Source organism: Stegodyphus dumicola, chromosome 4 (assembly GCF_044657685.1).
Source record: "Stegodyphus dumicola isolate Sdum_Otavi_A_Nest chromosome 4, ASM4465768v1".
NCBI lineage: Eukaryota > Metazoa > Arthropoda > Arachnida > Araneae > Eresidae > Stegodyphus > Stegodyphus dumicola.
This window is the reverse complement of record NC_140771.1, coordinates 63,991,581-64,016,945: the sequence shown is the minus strand read 5'-3', so window position 1 is coordinate 64,016,945 and position 25,365 is coordinate 63,991,581. Positions and strand designations below refer to the sequence as shown.

Below are 25,365 nucleotides of genomic sequence, written 5' to 3'. Positions count from 1 at the left end.
TAGTAAAATAAACATGGGGGATGCCTTTTAAAATTTTTTATGTCAGAAAATAAACTCAAACCACCAGCTGAACATATGAGCAGTTTTATCAATCAGCCACTGGTAGGTAACCTGGATACTGAATCAACATATAAAGTTGCCAAGATAAAGAGAGAAACAAAATTATGATAATCACATTTTACCTATTCATAAAACTACTTTAAATTTAATGTGTAGGCAAGTCCAAAAAGAGTGAGAATGAATTTATTTTGCAACACAAAGTAAAGTCTTGCAGGAGCAAAAAAAACTTCTCATGAGATTGGCAAGTAAAAAATAATTAACTGCATCTGATAACATTTATCTGACAACACATAAGTAATTGTTAGCTACGTGCAGAAAATAAAATCTGATCATGGGCGTAGCTAGAAGGGGGGCATCTGTCCCCGGGTGCAGAATCCAAGGGGCGCCAAACTGATGTTAGAACATTTTAGAATTAAATGTGTTCCATCCTTGGCAAGCAGTAGGGGGCGCGAAATCTTCAGTTGTCCCTGAGCGCTGAAAACCCTAGCTGTGACTCTGAATCTGATCATGTTAATGCAATTTTAAACTTTTGAATTTAACCGCAGAAATTTACCAAAGAAGTACTTGTAACAGTAGTAAATGAAGATGTGGCTAATCTTTACTGTATGGTACACCTTGGTTTCTGTCTGAAAAAAAAATCACAAAGTGGTATTGGTTGTTTGTGAAATGTGGAAGCCCATTGCGTCAAATAAGTTTTTCGGTAACCCTAATGTTGATAATGTTGGTGAAAGTAGCCTTTGGGAAAAAAAAAAAAAACTTTTTTTTGTCAATAAAAAGGAGTTATTTCTGCAAATATTGCCAACGTGCTGTGATAAATTTAGTTTTGTGCTACTTTTTTTAATAGTAAACCTTTTGTACGGTCCCAGGTTTTTGGATTTTACCATTCTTTTCAATTGCTGTGTTTGGTTGCACGGAAGTGGTATGGTCTTGTATTTTGAACATGCTATTTATTATTTTGGTGTGGGTACCCTCGTTTGAGTATGTCTGAGGTGACTAAGAGACGAAAAATTTAATTGAATTGCTTACCTGGAGGATGGTGGTGGGAAGCCTAAACATATGCATGTGAAAAAAAAGGTATGTTAAAAAAAATGACGTTTCATTTATTTTTTTGTCTCTGTGTGTTAATTTTTGTTAGAAGATTTGTTGTTTAATGTTTTTATGTTAGGGAATATGTATTTTTGGTAATTTATTCCTCTCTGTTTGTGTATTTTTGGTTGTCTGTGTGTTAAGACAGTGGCGAATTTTTTCTGGTAACTATGATATTTTTAACTTTCTGATTTTCTTAAAGTGAAAATAGATCAATGTGTACATGGACAAAGTTAAGACAGTGCACAATGCCCAGTTTGTACAGTTCTCTATTTTAATAGGTTGATGTGTACATGGACACAGAGTTTGTGTATGTCTTTGACTTCTTATTTTGGTTTTGTGTAGCGGCCACCTTGAAATTGGTGCCGATCCTCTCAGGTGACGATCTTGATATAAAAAAAAGAAACGATTCGCCAAGGGTTACAGTAGAGTAAATTTTTACCAAAGATGTTCTACCATAATCATCATTTCAGTGGTTTAAACACTATTGGAGCAGTATGCAGAGATGAAGATTTGAGTTTTGTTTACACAGTATGATGGTTTAGGCACTTCAGCCATTACAGTGAACAAAATTATAATAAACATAGCCACAATAATTGTCTATAAATATTGATGTATAATACTGCATTAACTAATATATTTCTTATGCTAGTATATACAGAATCCTTAATCGAAGGGAAAATCAGAAGACTGTGCATGCATTTTCCTTTAACTGAAACATGGATTTGACCATACAAATCTCAGTCTTACGGGACATGCGACACTATGCAGATAGACAGTAAAAAGTGCTTGTGTTGTTTTTATTTGTTAGAGGTATGAAATAAATATACTTCTAGATTTTAATTTTTTCTTTTCTTGTTTTACATTTGGATTACCTATCAAAAAAGTAAGGAATTTTGATATTATTACAATATCAGAGTTAAAATAACAATTATTGGACATGTTAAAGTAATGAAAATTTTAAATTAGGTTAAAAAGTAACCCTTAATGTGGCATATTTTTGAATTAAACTCTATCGACATTAAAAACAACAAAACGTCCCTCTTTATTAAGGACTTTAATTAACTAATTTTAAATACGGAGCTATGAATGAATTTTTTCCCTTGCATGTTATAATAACTGAAACAAAATTACTCTGATAGTCAAAATTTCTAAATGCAAGTACATAAAATTTACTTTAGCAATTTAAAGAGATGAGACACATTGAACACATGAATAAATTTCTATCAAAGAATAATTTATTAAATTTGGCCCGTTCCATAGTAAACTTCAACCATTATATTACATTATTACATCATGTTATCAGTTTGAAAAGCAAGTCATATGCCAGATCTTGGATGTAAAAGAAATGCACAAAATAATATACAGATTATTGAAAAATGATGTATACCAATGTTTATAGATATGATTAAATGTAACAGAAAATTTACTGTCACAACCACATTTTTAAGTGAAATGTATTATTTTAACATTTTACAATATTTAAGGTATGGCATTAAATGCAATTATGTGCCTGGATATAAGTTAATAAATTAAAATAATAATAATAATAATAATCAAAGAATGAATGTCATGAAAAATTTCAAAAACAAGCAGAATTTAATTTAGAAGACCTTTAGACACTTATGATAAATAAATTTGAGAATTCTTCACCCAAAATTAAATTATAATTAACTAAAACCAGTTTGACTGACCTTCTTCAAAATCCTTCAGCTGCAATTTTTTCTAGCTTGAAAACCAAATTCTTCTCCACATGGTAATAACATCTTAACCAGTTGAAATTCCTGCAGAAAGTTTGATAACACAGTAATAGAATTAATAGAATAGAAAAATTAACACAAAAGTATAGAACATCATTTAAACTTAACATTATTACAAATTTTGGTGCTTTCTGACTATCTGCAAAGCTGTGAAAATTGGCAAAATGGTTAGTTTATGGTTCATATCTACTGCTCTGTTCACAAGTAGTAATTCAAATAAGCACTTTATAAGAAACAAGAAATTTTAGGATGCACACACACAAAAATATATACATTGGGTCAATATTCACATATTTTTCATCCAATGGAATACTATTCAGAAATAAAGATTAAATATAAAGCATGTAAATACATGTGTGTGGTATGCATATTCATAGTTTGCTATTATCGTGTGCATACTCTTGCTGTTTTAACATAAGTTGAAGCTGTGAGGGCAGATGATAAGAAAGTATCAGAATTTTTCATGTATAAGAAAAGATTGCCCTGACAATAGTATCTCAATTGTTTAGCATTGACATTTACATAGCGCATTAGAAATATATAGTAATATATGCATAATAAAAAGATAATTGCATATTATTAATTCATTTTTTTAAATGCCAAACTTTAACAATTCTTTCACATATAATTAAACAGAATTCTTTCACATGAACATCTAAAATCCATTCTTAACTAAAGAATAAATAATAAAACCATCTAATTTCTTATCAAGCCCATCATTTCCAAAATGTCTACTTCTGAAAGTTCCCAGCATTTCTCAATATATTATTAAATTACTAAACTAATCATCAATGATCGTCACGTTTGCTAATGTGGCAATATCTTTCACACTTCATTGTTACCACAAGTAACAAGTAGGCTTCAATAAATCTTTAACTGTTACATGCTACTTTTGTCTAAAATTTGTACAAATAATAAAATTAAATGAGCTCTTTATAATATGCTCAAAGAAATAATTTTGTATGAAAATTTGTATGTTATATATTGGCCTGATTAATGATTCAGGAAATAATTCGGGTTTTCAAAGTGCTTCCAATAATTCAAATTTCAGCTTGTGTCAAAATAAAATCTATAACACAAATATAAGCAAATTTCCTTATGAACAATGCATTTTAACATTATTCAATCACTGGCAATAAACTGGCAATCACACAGTACTGATTGCTTCAATAAACATTACTGTAACTGTGTTATTTAAAAGACTGTAATGTTTTAATTATTTCCTTAATTAAAACATTACAGTATTTTCCTCCTTCTAACACCAAAAGAAAACCCAGATAAGAAATATAAAAATATCAGTAAAAATAAATTATATTATTGAATGACACTTTACATTAATTACACTTATGCATATATTATTTTATTATAAATTATTTCAAAATCTAAAGAATAGAAGGGGGAGAAACTTTAATATTGACATTTCTAAAATGATATAAACATTAATCATTTAGTACAGTTTGTTATTTCAGGCAAAAAGAATTCACTTTTCTGGATAGCATTTATATTTCCATCTCACTTTCAATGAAACATTAAGAGAAATGCATATAATTTAAACACCAGTTTATTTTATTTATCAGACAGATTATGTCAACTCAAAAAAACCTATCAGTAAAATTCGGTAGTAATAATTCTGAATGTTAGGCAACTTGCAAGATTCAACAAAAATTATCAATACTTTTATTATAATGACAATACTACAGTAACATGAACATAAAATTAAACTGCATATAACTATAAAATAAGCCAGCATATAATAATGGTGCAATGGTTTCTAAAACAATGGGCTCGATGAAAAAATACATGTATTATGGTAGCTATTCATATTCTTCAGCTTTCCTAATATTCTCATGTTCACTTTACATAACTAAAGTATCTAAAATACAATAAAAATGCAAACAATATTTATGAGAAAATGTTAAAAGCAATCATAAACATTTGATTGAATGACTATATTTTGTCTTCCTGTAAGTTGAATCTTAAAATGATATGCAGTTTGAAAAATGCTTAATCCTTTTATAAAATATTCAAAAAAGATTAAAAAAAGGTACTGTTCTGTTATCAGGACCGGGTTCAGAATTGTATTTATGTATGCTTGTATACAGTCAAAAGTCGTTAATTCGGACACCCATAATTCGGAATGATCTATAATCCGGACATCAAAACTAAAAACTTTCTGCGCATGCGCCGCGTTGACACATGCGCAGAGGCGTTCACGCGTGCGCGTAAGACCTTTTACGACTGCGCATATGAGTGTGCGCAAGTGCAGAATACGTTTTCGCGTGCGCATTTTATGTATAATGGACGTATAAGCTAAATAATTATCTATTTCAGTTAATGTTGATGATTGCGTTGTTCCTTAATTTTCGAATTGCATCCGGCTTATTATTTTTTGCAGACTGTAAGAGCAATTTTATAAAAGTAAGCTTAAACTTTCGATTATATCAAATAGAATTTCCGATATATATTTGTTAATATGTAAAGGATCTAAAGCGAAAGTATGTTTTGAAATCCGAAATCTGTTTATCATTTTCACGCTGCTCGGCGGCGGGCGCGTAATGAATTGGAAGTTGATTTGTCAGCACTATCCTTATCTTCAGCGCAGATGTTTTTATTTTATTTGGCTTATAATTCCTTACCAAATGTAGTATTTCATCTCGATATGCTCCGTCTTTGATATGATTTAAAACAAGTTCCTCGTCATTATAATTCACTTCCGATAGCGAAGAAAAGTGACAGAGGTTATTGAAAACAAAAAAATTTCGATTGACAAATTAGTCGGTGTTCTTGACACAGCAATTATAGGACTTGAACGGCGGAACTTTGTAACTGAACAAGAAATTATGTCTGTTTAATAGAATTAAAGAGAAAGTATTATCACATGAAACGAAGCAAAACTTAAACAACTTACATTGAAAGAAATGTTTAATAAAGTAAACAAATAAATATTAAGCTTTTTCTTTTTGCAAATTTTGATACCCTTTAGATCATAATTGTTCTTTATTTCACAAATTACGGTTTCATATTTTTAATTTTGGAATTTCTGCATGCCATCTTACGAGATTTAAACTGATGATCTATAATCCGGAAAAATCGATAATCCGGAATCGCCGAAGTCCCGACGAGTCCGGATTAACGACTTTTGACTGTATTTGTATGTTTGTGTGTCTACATATACACATCTATGCACATACTTACAAACACAGGTTCATACATTTCCGATTCTGGTCCCAATAACAGAACAGTACCCCCTAAAAAACTTGAATTACAAACTAGATTAAGATAATATTTCAACCATACATATTTTGGACAAAACAATGCAAACTCTTATTTTTATACAATTGTTCAAACTATTTAACATAAATTTATTGCTGCAATAAAATAATAAGCAATCTGATCACACATATTATTTTGAAACTGAATGCATAAACTAGACTAAAAAAAATTCAGTCATAAAAATTTGGATAGCAGGGCAAATTAGATATTTGAAAAGACAGCCAGCCATTGAGATACACGTAATTCACGACAGAATGGTAACAATTCATAAAGCTGTGAAACATTTAACTGCCAAAATGACATAAATTCGAAAAGAAAAAAAGGAAACATACAAGTATTGCAACTGAACTTACCTTTCATGCAACAAAAATATCCACACAAGTTAACCTCATGGCGCAGCCATTTTGGATTTCGTTTCAAATCAGATAGATGTTTACGGATTTGCGGAAGAATACGAGGAACTAGTAGTTTGCCGGATACAATGTGCAATGACGCGAAAGAATATAGTTCTGTAGAACTTCCTACATTATTCCGTAATAAACAGTACTATTTCCTAATTTTTTCTTTGTCTAATTAATTAATTAATAAGGAAATAGTTAAATAATGCCGAATTCACTTTTAATGAAATTTAAAATTGTGTATGTATGGGACGACCACCTTCCATCCAATATTTCTGAGAATATAAACAAATTTTGGAATCTGAGAGTATCAGTAAATAAATATATAGAATATCGCCTCTCAAACGACCACTTCTGAAAGTGACCAATAGTTCTGAGATTATAAATAAATATTGATATTAAGCATTATTTCTATAAGACGACCATCTCTATATAAGACCAAAGTTTCTAGAATCTTGGATAGTCATCAGAGATGTATCTTTACTGCGAAATTATCGCACGACTGTAATTCAATATCAATAACAGATCGCGCGATTGAAAAACATTTTCTGTCCTGTAATTAGAGAAAAAAAATTTTCCTTATGAGGTATTTCTCCCGCTTTCCTAGCGTGCCTTCGTGGCGTAATAATTCTGCACGCTGGGCCGGTATTTCAGAGGTCCGTGGTTCGATTCACGGCAAAGGCGGTTGCTAATTTTTCATCTCTACGGCTTCCCAAAAAAATCCTAATGTCTCTACAGTGGCGCCCGAACTAGAAAGGTGTTGGATGAGGTATATCCACACCCAGGATTTAGTGATTGGATCCCCTTAAAAAAAAGTCGGCCTTTAAAAAGAGAAGTAATATGAGGTATTTCTCCCGCTTTCCTAGCGTGTCTTCGGCCCACCAGCGGCCGAGCGGTCGCACGACTACTCGAACGAAAGTCGCTGAACCCTGGTAGTGCGATCCGAGGTTCGAATCCCGCGAACGGGCTGGCTGCATGGGTGTTTTCGTGGTTTTCCCCACGTGTAACGTGTATACGAGTCTGTTTACCTTAGAAAGTCCTCCACGAAGACATCTCTCCCCTTAGTAGTGGTTCTGAACACTGGGCCGGTATTCCAGAGGTCCGTCCTTCGATTCCCGGCGAAGGCAGTTGCTAATTTTTCATGTTTCCTGCTTCCAAAAAAATACCTAATGTCTCTATACCCAAATTAAAAAAAAAAAAAATTCGTTTCTGTAATTAAATATATCTATATCTAATTTTACCTATATTTGTAGTAGGGTTTGTAATCTGTAAGTAATTATACATGTAATTTATACATTTTTTATAAAAAAAAATATATGTTATTTAGAATTTTGCAAATATTCTAGAAAATGCTAATCCATTGAAAAAAATCTTTTCCATGACTAAATAAATTTTTAAAAACGTCAGAAAAAATAGCAGTTAAAATTAATAACAAAATAACAAGAATAAATCATCAATCATATCAATATTTTTAATGTACAGCATTTAGAAACAACTTAGTAAAATACATATGAAAAATAAAATAATGTGCATGTTTCAGATGTGCAATGTCAAAAAATTAAAACTGGTAAATTTGAGAACAAATATCATCAAAATGTTTGACAACGAAAGTCCTCCGGACAATGCAGAATGAATGTCCTCAGGATGTGAAATTGGTGAACTCCTCAGGACATCTGAGAATCAACATCTTCAGGACATCCTGTCATATCCCGGGACATAGCGATTTAAATAAGACATCCTTAGGATGTTAAATTACGATCTCCTCAGGACATCTGAGAATCAACATCCTTAGGACATCCTAAGTATGTCCCGGGATATTGCGACTTAAATAGGACATCCTGAGGATGTTTTGTGCTATGGGGGTTGTTTTAGGAGATTCTAAAAATTCTGTTGTCATTCCCTTCTTTCTATCAATTAGCTATAAAATCGCACTTATTTTGCAGAAATTTAACTTTCGGGTTGTTTATTCTCCCATCAATAAAATTCCGAGTTCCATATTCAAGGACCCCATTTCGGATATGAATTCTCGGGGTATTTATAGGATTCCTTGTCAGTGTGGTTTGATTTACATTGGCCAAACTAGGAGAGCCTTAAAATTTCGCGTCAAGGAACATGAGGCATATGTTAGAAAAAAGGAAACACAGAAGTCTTCTGTTGCTCAACATTGTTGGTCCGAAAATCACACTTTCAATTTTTCTGCTGCCAAAATTATTCAAAAAACATCTTCCATTGGAGAACTGGATTTTCTAGAGGCATTCCACCATCAAAAAAATCTTTCTGTTCTAGTTAACGATCCTAATTCCAATCCATCTTTGCCTTCGGCCTTTAAAGAAATTATGTTTTAGTTCTGGTTTCACCAACAGATGGCGCCTCTTGCTTATTCTTGTCCAGGCTTTCTTATCTTATCTAATCATTATTTCCTATCTTGCTCATTTGCGGTATTGCAGCTGAGGATGGTGGTTCGTTAAAACCATCGAAAGTAGTCCTGTGAAAATTTTGAAAATATAACGCTGATTTTTGTTGTTTGATTTCTGAATTAGTATTTATTCGGCGTGTTATTGTGTCTTAATTAACAAACTGTGCTCTTCGAAAACAATAGCTACAATGCTTAAGAATATTCGTTTGTTATCGGATTGATTCAAAGAAAAAAATGCATTTAATTCATGAAAATTATCTCATTGAAAGTGTTCAATATTTTCATAAATGATGTTATATATTTTTTATTATTTATTTCATATTGTTACGAAATGTACAGGCGCGGTAAGACAGCTTCCCCGCAAAGCAGTTTTAGGGTTGCCGTAAAATGGAAAGGAAAAGCAGGGTTGCCAAATTTGGCGATATACCATGGACGGAAAACCTTCTGGAACGAATTCTTACCGGTTTAGCCCAGAATGTTCTCGAACACAAGCCGAAAGCTATATAAACCCTGCTGGTCCGCAGTCAGTTAGTGTGTGCTTCATAGAGTAAGTGCATCGTCGAGAGGGCGAGTGAGAGTGCCTCGTCGAGTGCGAGATAGTCAGTATCGAGTTAGTGTCTCGTCTAGCGAGTCAATTCCTGCCGAATCGATCGATTTGACAGCCGGGCAGAGAGTGCCGAGTGGGTCGTCGAGTTCACCGAAGGAATCTCTTAGTGTATCACGGTTATTGCATCGTCGATAGAGCGTATCTCCGGGAACGACTGAACCGAAGAGTCGGGAACCGTGCTCTGTGTGTCGTCGAGTGCATCGCGAGTTGTAGCTTGGAGAGTCTCAATAGTACGTGGAGTTCCGAGAACGACCGAGCAGAGTCGGGAGCTGTACTCCGGTGCTTTTCAGTGAAGCTGTTTGCACCGTGATAGCCTGATAACCGGAAGGCTGTGTCGCTGATCATGTCAGCGTGTTTATAGTAGTTCATCGACGACTGTGAAACGTGTTTTGGAGCTGTCCTGACAATACTGGCAAATAAAGTGTGTTTCGATACTTCATCAAGTGTCGTCGTTATTCACTCCGAATCCACACGAACCCCGTACGAACGTGAACGAAGAAAATAACCTAACAACTGGTGTCAGAAGGAAAAGAAAAATGCAACAATACTTTGTAAAACTTTAATGAATTTTTTTTAACAAACTCAACAATCGGAAATCGAGTAGTGATAACACAGTATGAAATAAAACAATGTTATCTCCATTGCCGTAAAGCTGTCTATCGAAAATTCTGAAGGATATGTTGTTTTTTAATATTTTGTGATTTTTGCTGTTGACTTGGATTTTATGTGAAGTGCAAAGTACGTGATATTTAATATAAACACTCTAAACGTTAATAATAAAAAGGCAAAAAAAATTTTAAGCCATCTTATCCAAAAAAAACTGAAGAACTGAGAAAAGACTGAACAGGAAAATGTATGCCAACTCTTAACCATGCGGATACGCGACATGGCTGCCCGAAAACGGATGAAGACAGTCAAACAGCTTACTTTGACCAACATGTTCAGCAAGCAATGACTTTCAGCACTTGTAAGTACTGTACTCGCTATATAACATGTATGTAAAATTGTTGCCTTTTTATTTTAGTTTATTAAAACCTCTTTGCTGTTAAAAATAGTTTTTTTTCTCCCATTTTCCACATACAGTAATTAATTAAAGTCTACGTAGATCCTTTTTTGGAAAAAATCCAATTATCCGAATTTTTGATTATCCGAATGGGATCCGGTCCCAATTGATTCGGATAATTGGAGTTCTACTGTAAATGAAATTTAATTCATTAATATAGCTTTTTGCTGTAGTTAACAAAGAGTGAGTTAAATTGCAAAGATTAGTAAAAAGGCAGCTGTTTCTAATTTCTATGAGCTTTATATAAAGTGTATATTTTCGCAGATCCTTAATATCCATGTGATATTTTTATTATATTTTCCACAATAACGTAAATCAAATTTTAAATGAAAAAAATCATTTGCGGACACCTGGTTAATAATTCATGGAATCCCTAGAGGGCCACAGATACAAGTTTAAGAATAACTGGTGCAGAATATTAATGACAGCTTCATAGTGAATTATTCTGGCCGTCCAATGAAAAATATGCACCATAATAAATTAATAAAAGTTCAGCAAAAAGATAAAGTTGTTCAATTCCTCGGGAATTCATTTTGGAATAGGGTCTCAGTAACGGGGCAATCTTTACAAAGTCATGAGTTTCCGGATTTTTATAGTATTCTGACACATTTACCTACACTAACTCTCCAAAAAATAGCAATAAATGTGCTAGAATGAGACTTCTGTGCTTGAAGCCCTGAGCGGTACTCATAATGCCTATTCGGCAAACTGCGGTTACGGCACTGATGTTAGCCGTTCTTACACGCTAATAATAAGATGAATGAATGAATAGATTAAAAAAGTGAATACAGGCAATTGGCTAATAATGGTTAAGTTAAGGCAATGATATATATAATTTACATCTTACATGCTGAATCTATGTATGTTAATTATTTTGCACATATCGATCAAGAAATGCAAGACTAAGAATAGTTCTAATGTATTTCAGAGTGCTAAAACTTTGACACACTGAAATGCATCACAAAATGTCTAAAAATTCAAGCGAATTGAATTTTTAAGTTCTAAATAATCTAATGACGTAACACAGATTTTGCGTTCAGAGAAAATAATATGTCACTTTTCCTTTTTGGTAATTTGCTACGTACCTGAAGAAGAAGGTTTCTTTTCATGCTGGTTAGGCTGTAGATCGCTAGATACTTTTTTAGGCCTTCCACGACGTCGTGGTTTTTCCTTTTCATTAAGTGCTGAAATGAAGTGGAAATATATATATACATATGCATATAAATATTCAGTTCTAAATTTTACATGCAAAAATTCATTGGTTCTGTTTCTATCATTAGAATTACTAGATGAACTCATTTGTATTTTGCCCTAGTACATTAGCTACATTTTATGACATACAGGTGAAAACTTATTTTGGTACTTACATATTATTGCAACCACTCCAGTAAAAATCGCCAAAGTTTCAGAATACGTCAAACTCTGTTAACCACGTGCAGAACAATTCTTCAAGTTACCGGGCGCATGATAAATATTCAGTTTCAAACATCGCCATTTACGTATGCGTTCTTTTTGCTGTACTGCAAGCTCCAAAAGCTTTTATAGAAAAATTATGATTATTTTTTGTCTTTTTTTTTTAATTTTAAAATTCGTGCGTATGGGGTTTTACTATAAAATAATTTCTGCGGCAATACAGTATTTTGCCACAAAATCGCTAAAGTAATAAAGGTTCGAATCTCTTCTAAAAGCGATCGCTATGAAATTTCTACAACAGAAACAAAAACCCGTTTTTAACTAGGTTTACTGACTGTTTTGGGGGGTAAATATACGTAAAATAAATAATAGTCGAAAAGTAAAATATGTATGTATTTAATATATAATTTGTTTACAATAAAAGTAATTGCTCTTTTTCTTCCTTAAAATTCGCCCAAGTGTGCCAAGGTGATTGGGATAATGCGATTTTGGTTATACCTGAATTTGATGAGGTTTATAAATTACAGGGCAGTGACAGAAATTTCGAACTAGTACAACATGAATTATCGTCTTTGGAAAAATATATATTATTTTCTTCTCTAAAAAATTCCCTTTTGTTACAAAATTGCACTGGCTTTTAGGGAAGTAAAGTTTAACAGAAATAAGGTTAGTTTCAACCCGAAATCCGAAGAAGACTGTAGAAAAAACTTTTATTATAGCCTACATTTCTGGAAGGCTGTTCTGTAAGTCCCACTGAAATAAGTATATAACTGTATTTTGACTAAAAATGAATTAAAAATAATTCTGTAGATATTCTTGCTCGGAGAAATTTTAAGCAGAATCACTGGGAATTAATATTCCTTATAAAGCCAAAGTAATAAGACCAAACATTAATTAAAATTTGGAGCTATTAATGACGCCTAAATTATAACTGAAAACGAAATCCTGGGAGCAGTCGAACCGTTAAATACTGGTAGCTAGATTCCGGTTGAAATCCCGGTAAACGAGCTGGCTGAAAGAGAATTTTCCATGAAATTTCACGATGCATAATGTGAATACGAACTAGTTATCCTCAGAAAGTATTTTACGGATGCATCCCTTCCTTACTTTGCCATAATTTAATGAAATCCTTTAAGAAAAAATGCTTTTCATATAGCCGTGGTTCGCAAAACATTGGTACTCCGTAAAGCCACTTCAAATGTTCCACGAAGTTTAAATACTCAACTATTTTATAGGTTAAAATGACACGCCGAACAACGATTATTTTAGAAGTCACATTACAAAAATTATAATGCTGTTTGCAAACATAACGTTGATTTTTGTTTTTTGGCTTCTAAGGTACTCAAATATTGTTATAAAAGGGAAATCAATATAATGCAAAGTAATTTTTGTAAGGATAATAATTTTTGAATGTAATCAGCAAACGCGAGTGACAGTTAAACTTTCTACTTACACATTTAATGTCATCTCTACATATAATAAAAGAAAGAGTCTGTCTGTGTGTGTGTGTCTTTCGTTCGCGCTGAGCATAAGCTAATAGATCCAAGGCTACGAAATTTGGTACATAGGTGAATCTAGACAAGATCCAGTGCACCTCGAAGCATTTTTTTCGAAATTCGAATTCGAATTTTTTTAATTTTATGTTTTGTGACGAAATCGCGTCATTGTGAGACATAATGGGCTATAGGAAAGCGAGATTTTACTCTACACACTCCATTTTCATATCGTCAGGAAACGTAGGCACTTAGCTATTTTACGAACTTAAAATAAATTTCGTGTTTCAATAAAACGATTAAACACGAATTTATTTAACAAAGTGAGCTTAACACCTTTTCAACGGGATTTTTTCTAAAAAAGTTTAATTTTTAAAATGTACAGTTTAATTTTCTTTGATTTTTAGACACGTTAAACTTTCATCCTTGCGACTGCTTTTACAAAAAGAATTTTGGAAAAATGATAATATTTTGTATTTAAAAAAAAAAATTTAAATAAAGCTTCCGAGTACACTTCTCACATTTCACATCTTTAAAAATGTGATTTTGGCAACAATTTTCCTGTCTTATTGTTGTTAATAGATTTTTGATGAAATCGCATCGTTTTGAATAGTTTCATTCTTTTAGAAATATGGGTTTGGCAACAATTTTTCATCGTATTTCTTATGTCACTGTTTTTAAGAGATTGGCATATTTCATTGTCATTTTATTATATATATAATATATTTTTATTGTTTTTTTTATAAAGTTGTTCTGCAGAGTAAAATTCTGCGCGGAATTTTATGTTTTTTTGAGTTGCTTTCATGTTATTTTTGCTTATTTCACTGTTTGTAAGATATTGAAAGGTTCTGCATGATTTTTTTTTCTTCAACGGAAAGTTGGTTAATGTTTTATTAGGATAATTAATATTTGTATTAAGGGATATAGATTATTTCATTGTATTTTTTTTCTCTTGAAAATATAAGATAAAATGTCATTAATTATACTTTGCTTTTCAGAATTTTTTGTTTTTTGTATTCTTTTATGTTATTTATTGCTCATTTCACTGTTTTGAAGATATTGAAAAGTTTTGAGTGATTTTTTTAAGAAACAAAGTTCTTAACCTCCTTTATACCATTTGAGTTCTTAAGATTTTGCAAAGAGAAGTAGGTTAATTTATTTATTAGGATAATTAATATTTGTATTAAAGGATATTGCTTATTTCATTGTAATTTTGTTATACGTAATAACTTTCTTTTATGAAGTTGTTCTTCAGATACATTTAAAGGCCCACCAGTGGCCGAGCGGTAAAGTCGCTGAACACTGGTAGTTCGGCCCGAGGTTCGAATCCCGCGAACGGGCTGGCTGCATGGGCGTTTTCGTGGTTTTCCCCATGTGTAACGTGTATACGAGCCAGTTTCCCTTAGAAAGTCCTCCACGAAAGGCATCCCTCCCCTTAGGCAGATAGCCCTCGTGTGCTTTGCCATAATTAAATACACCAAAAATACACCGGTACATTTAAAAGCCAGACGAAGGCTGGCAGCGAAGCTGCTAGTAATAAATAAATAATTGCTATGAAAGGCGACTTCGATTTATTTAAAAACAAAACATAATAAATTAGTTTTTAGGCTGAAGGAACTTTTGGGGTGTACAACTGGCCAGGACTTATTTGAAACGGTAACGTCTTATTTGAATACGCTTCATGCGATCAATGGATATCTGTAATTGTATCAACAGAGCAGACTCTATGATAAGAGTGACTTACAGGACTCGTGATTTTATCGAAAAAAACTTAATAAAAATACAAAATTTCAGCACTTTTTCTTGAACCGAGATATGCCTAAGTGAATAAACGAAGCATTGGATCAAGTAGTTACATGGTTAATTTTATTAAAATGAGACAGATGAAAAGCTGAATTTTCAAACAACTTTATTCATCTATAATGGAGTTATTTTTGCAAGCAATATTTTTCCTTCTTTGCGTCCTTGATTTTAAAAAGGAAGGCCACCCTTGCTTATGTTCCTCGCCTTAAAAAGGATTGCAAGGACTTTAGGAAAAGTACTTTGCAAGGGGAACTGGCTCGTAGTTATTCACACACAAGAAAGACCATGAAAATCCCAAGAAGCAAGCTTGTTATTAAAAATAAATATTCTAGTCCGTTCACACACAAGAAAGACCATGAAAATCCCAAGAAGCAAGCTTGTTATTAAAAATAAATATTCTAGTCCGTTTTGATGTTCATATACCAAACAATTATTAATTTTCCCTGCAAAATTTATAATATTCTTCGCAGGGCTGTAGAGTCAGTAGGGATACTGACAGACTCCAACTTCTGGAATTTTAAACGTAAAGACTCCGCCCCAAGGTCCGTACAGTGTACGGACCTTGACTCCGCCCTCATATATATGCAAACGCAAACATATACATATGTGTTACAGCTTATTTTTTTAATATAAACGAAATAATAGATGCTACAGAAAAACAATTGATGGCATAGCAAATTATTCATATTAATTAGCATTTACTATGAAATGGAAAAATTGGCATTAGTAATTTATGAGAAACAGTATAGCTTCGACCGTAGATCCGATTTGATAAACTTCAGAGCTGAGAAGAGTCTTTGAGTCTTCCTACACTAACTTTAGGTAGAAGGAAAAGATGTTACTGTTAGGGCTACTTCTTTCAACTTTTCAGGATAGATTTTCCTAAGTTCTAAAAGAGATGTCTTGCAAAAGCAATCTTATTTCTCTGGTTTTTCAAAGGCTGTGTAAAATCTTTTTGTATTTTTTCATTTTTATATCTAAAGGCTCTTAGTTCTTTATTTTCATTCGCTTTGCCTTAGCCTTTTCAATATTATCCAAATATTTCTCAGAATCTAATTCATCAATAATAATTCAATAATTTAATTAAATAATCAAGATATAATTGCTGAACGTTTTCTAGCAGCCATTTCTGCTGGAAGAGGCTGATAGAGACTCAGTTGCAATGTCTGCAATTTGACTGTCCTGATTTGAATACTTCAATTGTTCTAAGAATAATTTCATTCTTATTGAAAGTTTCGTAGATGGCTTTTTTTGCCTTTTTAACCGTCTGACTGCTCAATTTGTAGACCAAAATCACTTCCAAAAAAAAAAATTTTTTTTTAATAATATATTTTAAATCTATATATATTGGAGAATTGAAAAATACACTTTTTCTTTCTAGAAAATATTTTTTATATACGAGTAGATTTTTATCATGAGAAACTAAGTCGCCAGAAAAACCAATTTCAGATGTTATCACACAAAAAAATTCTTTTTTAAAATAAATTTCAGTCGAATTACAGTTAATTTCTATTTATTGCATAATATAAAAAGTAAAATGTATAAATTTAAGACAATATAAAGCGCTGAGGGGAAAATACTATAGAAATGCAGTTTAGTATGAGTTCAAAACAGGGTTCAAGGCAAAGTCCAACTTCACAGTTTTTGCACCAGATTCAATAAATCTAATTAATAATCAATCTAATTATTAATCTAATTAATAATTCAATAATTTAATTAAATAATCAAGATATAATTGCTGAACGTTTTCTAGCAGCCATTTCTGTAAGAAAAAAGTTTGAGCGCTAATACCATGTGCCTTCAAATGCCGCAACTTAGTGGACAACTAACGATATCTGTTGGGCAAAACGTAAATTAAACGCCTAATACTGTATATAATTTATTTCAATGCTTAAACGGGGAAAAACGTGATGCGCTCCTCAATAAGGGAAGAAAAATTCCGCGGGATAAGCAAATTTTGCTACATTTGAGTTGCCCGTGGAAATCGCGGGATGATTAGCCAGACGGTTAATTTGTCATCCAACAAAATTCGTTGTTTTAAATCTACATACATTGAACCCAGCAAGATCTCATTGTGTATCAAACTAGTTTCTCTTTTCTTCATTTAAGAATATACAATAAGCCTTCTGCAATGAGCCCTCCATTTCAGAAAGAAAGAACATTACATTCATCCATTCTCACCTCAGATTGTAGATTTTTTGTGGCTATATACGATGTAGAAAGAAGAGTTTCCAATTCTAGCAAAATTATTCCACAGTCTTTCTGTTAGTGAAACATTAGGGTTATCTACATGTTCTAAAAAGTTCTTAATTCTAACAACCTCTATATCATGAAATATGTACTTCCCCATCGCGTTGCTGGATTAATAATTGCTCGTTTTGGTGCTTCACTTCCTAAGAATGGGATCAATTTTGGGATTCTTGCTGGTATTGCTGCTTACCTAAATTTACCGATGAGATTTGTAACTAAATGAATCAGTTTAATCAATAATGGCAAATATCGCATCCATCCTCCTCGCTTATATTTATTTATTAATATGTCAATAAACTATAAAGAACTATTTATAAACTTTATTACTATAAGCTATTTATAAACTTTTATTTATGGACTATATATACATTAATAAATAGTTATTTTTATAACTTTTCATATAGTTATAAAAATAACCATTTATTAATGAATATAGTTCATAAATAAAAATAATAACTCAAATAGTCATTAAATGTTTTTTCAATTCACCTTAATTTCATTTCAAATTCAAATTGTCCAACAAAAACTAGAGTCGGAGTCGACGTGTTTTTAACGACTCCAGCTCCGACTTCTTTTACCCAAAAATCTACCTAACTCCGATTCCGACTCCACAGCCTTGATTCGTAGAATCTTCTAGTTAATCATTCTCCATAAAGGACTTTGTGAGTGAAACTGGCTCATAAGGAAAACGCATAAGGAAAACATGAAAACCTCAAGCAGCCAGCCTGCGATAAAAACTATCTCATTATCCGCCGCTAAAACTAGGTATTATCACATTGTTCGCCCAACCATGTTCATCATCTAGTCATCGAGCAAGTTCTAGTCATCGAGCAAAGCGATATGTCACCAAAGTAGGCAACCCCAAACTTTAAGAAAATGTATTTTATCTGCAATCCATTAACTTAATGGGATTCTGGAATTCGAGGGTTATACTGGATATTGAAATGTAAATATTGTTCAAGTTGACTTTTATTATCAAAGTAATAAAAATTCATCTTTTAATTATTCCCGACGTTATAATCTAGAAATCTTGCAACTCGAAAGTAGTATATGAACTGTTCATAGGTGATTTCCATAATAGTTTTCTCCGGAAAAGTGCAATTATTATTATTATTTAAAGTTACATCAGAGCGATGTGCACATGGGAAGCAGCGCCAGATTTCTCTGCAATGTCGAGAAGTCTGCAATTCTCTGATACTTTTTTAACTTAAAACAGATTGTCGTGCACATGGACAGAAGACAGATATAATATAAAGTGTTTTATTATGGTCGTTTGTTGAGCTTTTAATTTATTTAATTTGTTATAGTTTTATGAAATTTAAGCGTTTCGTTAAGGATGTTTGCTTTATGTAATATTTAGTGCTTCATTATGTATGTTTCTTGGGTTTTGAATTTCGTTAATTCGTTTCTGTTTTGTGTCATTTTCAGCTGCCGCCAATTTTTAAAATGGCTACTGTTTTGCACGTGGTTAGGTCAGCGAAAAATAATTCACCAGCGACTGGTAATTTTGCGGGATGGTTGGGTGGATAAAACGATAGTACCGTGAGTATTCTAATCAGTTTTAATGGTTATTCATCAAACAACTATTAACTTTTCCTTGCAAAATTTATAATATTCTTAGAATCTTCGTGTTAATCATTCGGAAGAGCAGGATGCTAAACAAAGCAAAACTCCCTCCCCCCGTCTTCTGCTAAACGAGATATTAAATTACGTAGTCAGTTGGACCACCAGAGCCAAGTCGCTAGTGGGCCAACACCAGTCACGTTAAATTCGTTGAATACTAGTAGTTTGGCCTAAGTTCGTTCTAATCTAGCGGGCTGCAGCTTGTATACAAAAATCATCAAAGAAGGCATAACTCTTCTTAGGCAAACAGAGTCGTAATAAAATAAACCAAACCAAACGCAGTCAGTTGAGAAACTTTCTTACGTATAACGATGAATTTTAATACCACTATCAAATCACCTACGAAATTACTTTTGGAATGACTGCGTCGAATCTAGGAAACGTACAAAGAATAAAAAGGCATCCCATAGCGTTCATTATTATTCTAAATTAAAATTTCTTTAGTCTCAAAAGAAGAATTCAAGGACAAATGTAATAATGACTTTTTTGACTATGTTCTATTGTTCTCAATATACACTGGTAATCATAAATTAAGGAAAAATCACAAAAATAGCGATAACTCCCTCAAAAATAAGCCAAACCGTGTAAAATTTGAATATGTTGCCAAATAAGAGTAGCTGAGTAAAACTGCGATATGCAAATTAGTGGCGCTGCTTTCGGAATACGTCATCTGCGAGGAGCACAAAAGTCCATGTTTGAGAGCAAGCCCACATATTTCACTGTGACAGTGACATCAGAAATCTAAGATAGCCAATTCGTAACAATGACCTCCAGGCATCATTTGTCTGCAGAATTACGATGGAGAGCCATTGGGAAACTAGAGGCAGAACAAAGTCAAATAGAAGTGGCCAGATGGCTAAATGTTAGTCCTTCTGTGGCTCATAGACTTTGGAGGCAATTTCAAACCACATATTCGGCATCTAGGAGATTCAGCCCAGGGCGGCCAACTGCTACGACGAGCGTCGATGACCGATATTTCACATTATGTGTACGCAGGAACAGAACCGCTACTCTGACTCTTCTTAGATCCTCCCTTGCTGCAGCCACCGAAAGGTTGGTGTCATCGTCAACTGTGCGTAGAAAGCTTCACGAAGGTGGTCTGTATGCGATGCGACCAGCCATTTGTGTGCCGCTTACGTCACGCCATAGAAGGGACCGTTTGCAGTGGGCACGATATGTCCAGTGGACGCCTGAACAATGGAGGGCTGTTCTCTTTACAGATGAGTCCAGGTCTAGTCTAGAAAGCGATAGTAGGCAGTATTTGATATGGAGAGAACCTGGATCGCGTTATCATCCGTCAAACATCTGTCAAAGAGATGCATAAGGAAGAGGCAGTGTCTGTGTTTGGGGTGGCATCTCCTTGGGTGGACGCACAGACCTCCATGTCTTTCTAAGGGGAACCGTGATTGTTCAGGTTTATAGAGATGACATCCTTGATGCTTATGTGCGCCCATATGCCGAGGTAATAGGTGATGCTTTCCTGTTACAGGACTACAACGCAAGACCACACATGGTTCGTATCGTAGATGATTATTTTCAACAGGAAACAATAATGCGCATGGAGTGGCCAGCTCGATCACCGGACTTGAATCCTATCGAGCACGTTTGCGATGCTTTAGGGAGACGTCTATCTGCTCTCAATACACCCCTTCAGACCACTTGCCGCGCTTGCAACTGCTTTACAAGAGCAATGGCTCTCGCTTCCTATGGAACTGATAGATCGCATAATTGAAAGCATCACACATCGCTGTATGTGCTGTATTGCTTCTAGAGGCGATCATATTCCATATTGAAGGTACTTTTCCTATAGCAAACTGACACCTTCGATTTGTTCATTTTATACATGCGCTAATTTCTATACTACCGTAATTGTCTGGTAATTTCTTTTTATGTTATTTGATACCTTACTATGTGTTGTATATCATGGGTAAGTTTCATAAAATTTTACATGTAATATTTTCAGTAATCGTGATTTTTCCTTAATTTATGATAACTAGTGTATTACTGCGTGCATACGGCTTCGAAATAGACTGAATGCACACAGATCCGATGATAGGTTAATAAAATTTATTTTAAAATTTATTATTTACAGAAATTCTCGTGCATGTGTTCAAAGCATCACAGAGTACAGTCAATGAATACACTTCAAACTACTAAGAATGTTAAACACAACGCAATACAAAGTTCATCTAAAGAGAAAGCTAATCCGGAAATATCTTAGAATTCCAATCTCATACTGAACTAACAACTCGCAACAACAACGTGCAACCCAAAATAACAAAACAACTGAAAGCAAATGCTCTCTCTCCGACCTTATATAGTTTTCACCCACCCACCGAGATATTTATAGTATCTTCTGCTTCTCAAAATAAGTGGAAGGCAATATAAGGGTCGAGAGTATAATATATAATATATATATATAGCAATATAAGAGTTACGGTTGCAGCTAATATAGAGATAAATTACATTTATTATTTACAATTACAGTACCTATTACGTTGATACAGGGACCAGACCATAATGTCGACACGTTCGCCGACTTTTGGCGATATATCGTCAAATTTGGCGACAAAATAACCAGCTAAAAACGTTGCCAGCTTCTCGCCAAATTATCGAGATGCACAATTACTCAATGTTAAATGGACTTGCCCTTATATTCTTACTTTTCCGTCATAGCTTAACTCCCTAGATTTTTCATGTTACATTACGCAGAAAAATAGAACAATTTCACATATAACTGCAATAAAATCCTCTAGCTGCGTACAAAATTCGTAGCAATTCGTAATTGCTCCCTTCCCAAGGATTGCACGTCCCTAGCAGTACAATCCCTGGACCAGCCATCTTTACAACTAAGAAGAATTGATGTAATACTTAAACAATAATTCAATAAATGATATAAAACAAATAAAATGCTAAACGAATAAACAAATGCATAAATTAACAAATTCATATGCAAATAGGACCATGGTCTTAGCATACTATTTGCATTATATACACTATGCGGAAAACGTACTGTAGCCATAGTAAAGAGCTAACCTGTCGTAATGAACGACTTTAGGATTAGAATTTCACGACTCACGGATCCGAACTACGACGTTGTTCACCCTGTTTAGGACTATCTAAGGACCATCCCAAGATGACTGTAGTTTAGGGGAGAGTCCTTTCCGCCGAATTTGATTCCACAACCATACCTTGTCTACATCTTTGAATCTATGTCCTGTAGTACTCGTGTCGTTACGGGTCTTTATATTCCCCGTCGCCAGGTTGACTCGCTCTCGTGCAAAACTGTGCATCACTTCAAACCGTTCCTAGAGAGGTATATCAGACAGGCTTCGCAGGAAAGACCTCTCAACACAGTCTCCATGAGGCTTTCGAATTTTGCCAGTGCGTTTCATACGTAATGACCCTGAGTTCCCAAAGCCTTTGTCAGGTAGTAAAAGCGTTCTTCTCTCCGTCATCAGGGTGTATAACTACTTGCCAATATCCACTCTTTCAATCAAGCGTCGAAAACCTTTTGCTTTCAGGAAGAGCGTCCAGAATGTCGCCAATGCTAAAGATAGCTATCTTTCTTCGTGATGTCCTTCAACTGGCGATAGTGAAAGCAAAACCGATGGGAGATGCCCATGGACTTGCTGAAGGATCGATGACATCGCTTTCTTCCATGTCCTTCAGATGTTTCCCTACCTCTTCCTGTTTAGGAAACGGTAGACATCTTAGACATCGCTTGATTGGTGTATGATCCCTGGTATCGATTCTATGCTGTGTCAAACTGGTTTCAGCCACGTCAGAGGATGAGTGGGAGTAAACATCTTGAAATTCTTAAATGACAGGTTCGGCAGCAGTCCTTTCTTCATCGCTTAATTGTGCATTCTGCAATAACTCTGATCTAATGTTTTCTGTTTTTGAAGACACAGATTCTGGAGGGTTACTATTTCGTTTAACGGGGTTCGCTGAAGAACATAATGCAACCACTTCACCTTTCCTGATGATATTCGCTTTATCACTGACGTTGGCAACTCTCACCGGAACAACTATGTTCGATAAGTCGATGAGTGACAAGGCTACTAGTACTCCACACGCGATGTTAGATTTCTTGGGATATTCCAATACACCGTATCGGAAATTTCTGTTTTCGGCTATACATCCAGGAAGTAAAAATTATATTCTTGCTGATACTGCGATATCGTCTTGAGCTATGATTTGACGGACATATTTAACTCTTCATCATTAATTGCGAATACGGTTGTGTCCTCAGAGGCAGAATGCAATTTGTTATTTTTGAAGTTCAAGGAAAAATGTACTTCTTTAGAACGTCCAGTCTGTGCATGCAAGGATACCTGCGAGATATGCCGTGTAAGGCGCCACTTCCAAACATGAAGTCTGGAGGGCAACGGAAGGTGTCGTCCAGATGAATTTATCTTCCAGTTGTTGAGCAAATATTTTCGAATGATCACAACATTCACGCCTGTACCTATGGTCATGTTGCAAGGAAGTCCATTAATATGCATCATGATAAAGAGTTCATTATTGGCGCCACTCACTGCAGAAAACTGAAGCGCTTTGAATTGGGGATCCTCATCATCTGGCGCCTCCGCTCCGCGAGATGACCTGGGAGCGATGTTAACTGACGTGCCTTGGGCTGTTCTGCACTTTCTTCGTACGTGGTCTTCAGCACCACAGTTCCAGCGCTTTAGGTTTCTTGTCACTGCTATTCTCTCTCAAGGCGTTGATTTGTCTGGTTAAATCGTCTAGACGAGCAGTCACTTGATCTACTGGTTCGTGGCTTGAGCAGCTCTGATTGAGTGGCGGTCACGGTCTCTACATCTTTACTTGCTGGGCTGCCTCAAATTTCGTGGCATACACTAGAGCGCTATTTAAATTCTTGATATCCGCCATTCGCAGAGCTTTCTGTACTCTGGGATCCGGATGCCATCGTTGAAATACTGTAGGGAAAGGATTTCCCTTGTTTCTGTCTGGCACTCTGAAAGGGAGAGATGACACAGCCTTTCAACAGCCGTGGTAAGCTCCTGGAGTGTTTCCGTGGGCTTCTGTGTACGAGATTTTAACTAAAGCCTGCCTTAGTCTTTTAGACACTTCTCCCAAAAGCGCAGCTTTAGTGCCACAGGTAGATCTTCGAAGTCTAGCCTTTGGTTTTCAGGAAGAATTTGAAAAATATCCTCTGCGTATGCTCTCAGGTGAATTGACAGGCTTTAGCTCGGGAATCGCATCCATTCGCGTCCGCCACTATAGAAAATTGTGTCTTATGCATCGATCAGGAAGTATTACCATCGTACGTGGATGAATAGCTTTAAAGAGGGCTGTGAAAACATGGGTAAAAATTTAAAACCATCATATTTGCTTTCTACTGACGCTATGCGCTTCTTTAAGATGTCAACTTCTTTACAGACATTAGCAGAAATCTTATCATTAATTTGTTGCTCAATGGCAGAGACTATTCCTTCGATTCGTTACTCCACAACAGAAACTATCTCTCATATTTGTTCTTTGACAGAAACAACATTTACTTTGTCTTCCATAGCCTCAAATTTGTTTTCTATTATGTAGGTAATTTCTCTTTTCATTTCCTTTTGACTTGCTTCAGTCCTCTGGAATAGCTTCCATCTCTTCCTTAACGGATTCTTGACCAGTTTCCCTCTTTTCTTGAACAGTTTTCCATCTTTCATCTCTCCTTTAATGCATTTTGCCATCTTTTCTCGAAGAGTTTTCATCCCCTCTTTAACGGAGTTGACTGCCCATTCCATCTTTTCTTGGAATGCAGCAAAGGCATTCTCGAGCTGTCTTAGTAGCTCATTCATCGCGCTTGCCACCGGGATTCAACCCCACTCCTGACACCAAATTGCGTGCTGATGGGTTCGTAATAGACTGAATGCACACAGGTCCTGCGAAAGGTTAATAAAATTTACTTATATCAAAAGAAAAAAAAATTCAGATTTCTAGAAGTTATCACAGAAATTCTCGTACAGGATTTTTACAGTATCACAGATTACAATTACTAGTTACCAGACAAACTATTAACATCATTAAACACAACGCAATGCAAAGCGCATCTAAAGAGCAAACTAATTAATAAAACTTTTTCGAAAAAAAAAAAAAAAAAAA

At 34.4% G+C, this 25,365-nt stretch overlaps 1 protein-coding gene across 1 annotated transcript in view; it reads right to left on the bottom strand.

Moving 5' to 3' along the window:
- LOC118196063 (uncharacterized) overlaps positions 1-25,365 on the bottom strand; it is an 83,927-nt gene that overhangs the window by 28,458 nt on the left and 30,104 nt on the right. The window contains exon 4 of the mRNA XM_085814247.1: positions 11,749-11,847. Within this exon, the coding sequence (XP_085670373.1) occupies positions 11,749-11,847 (99 nt within the window). The remainder of the gene's footprint in view (positions 1-11,748; positions 11,848-25,365) is intronic.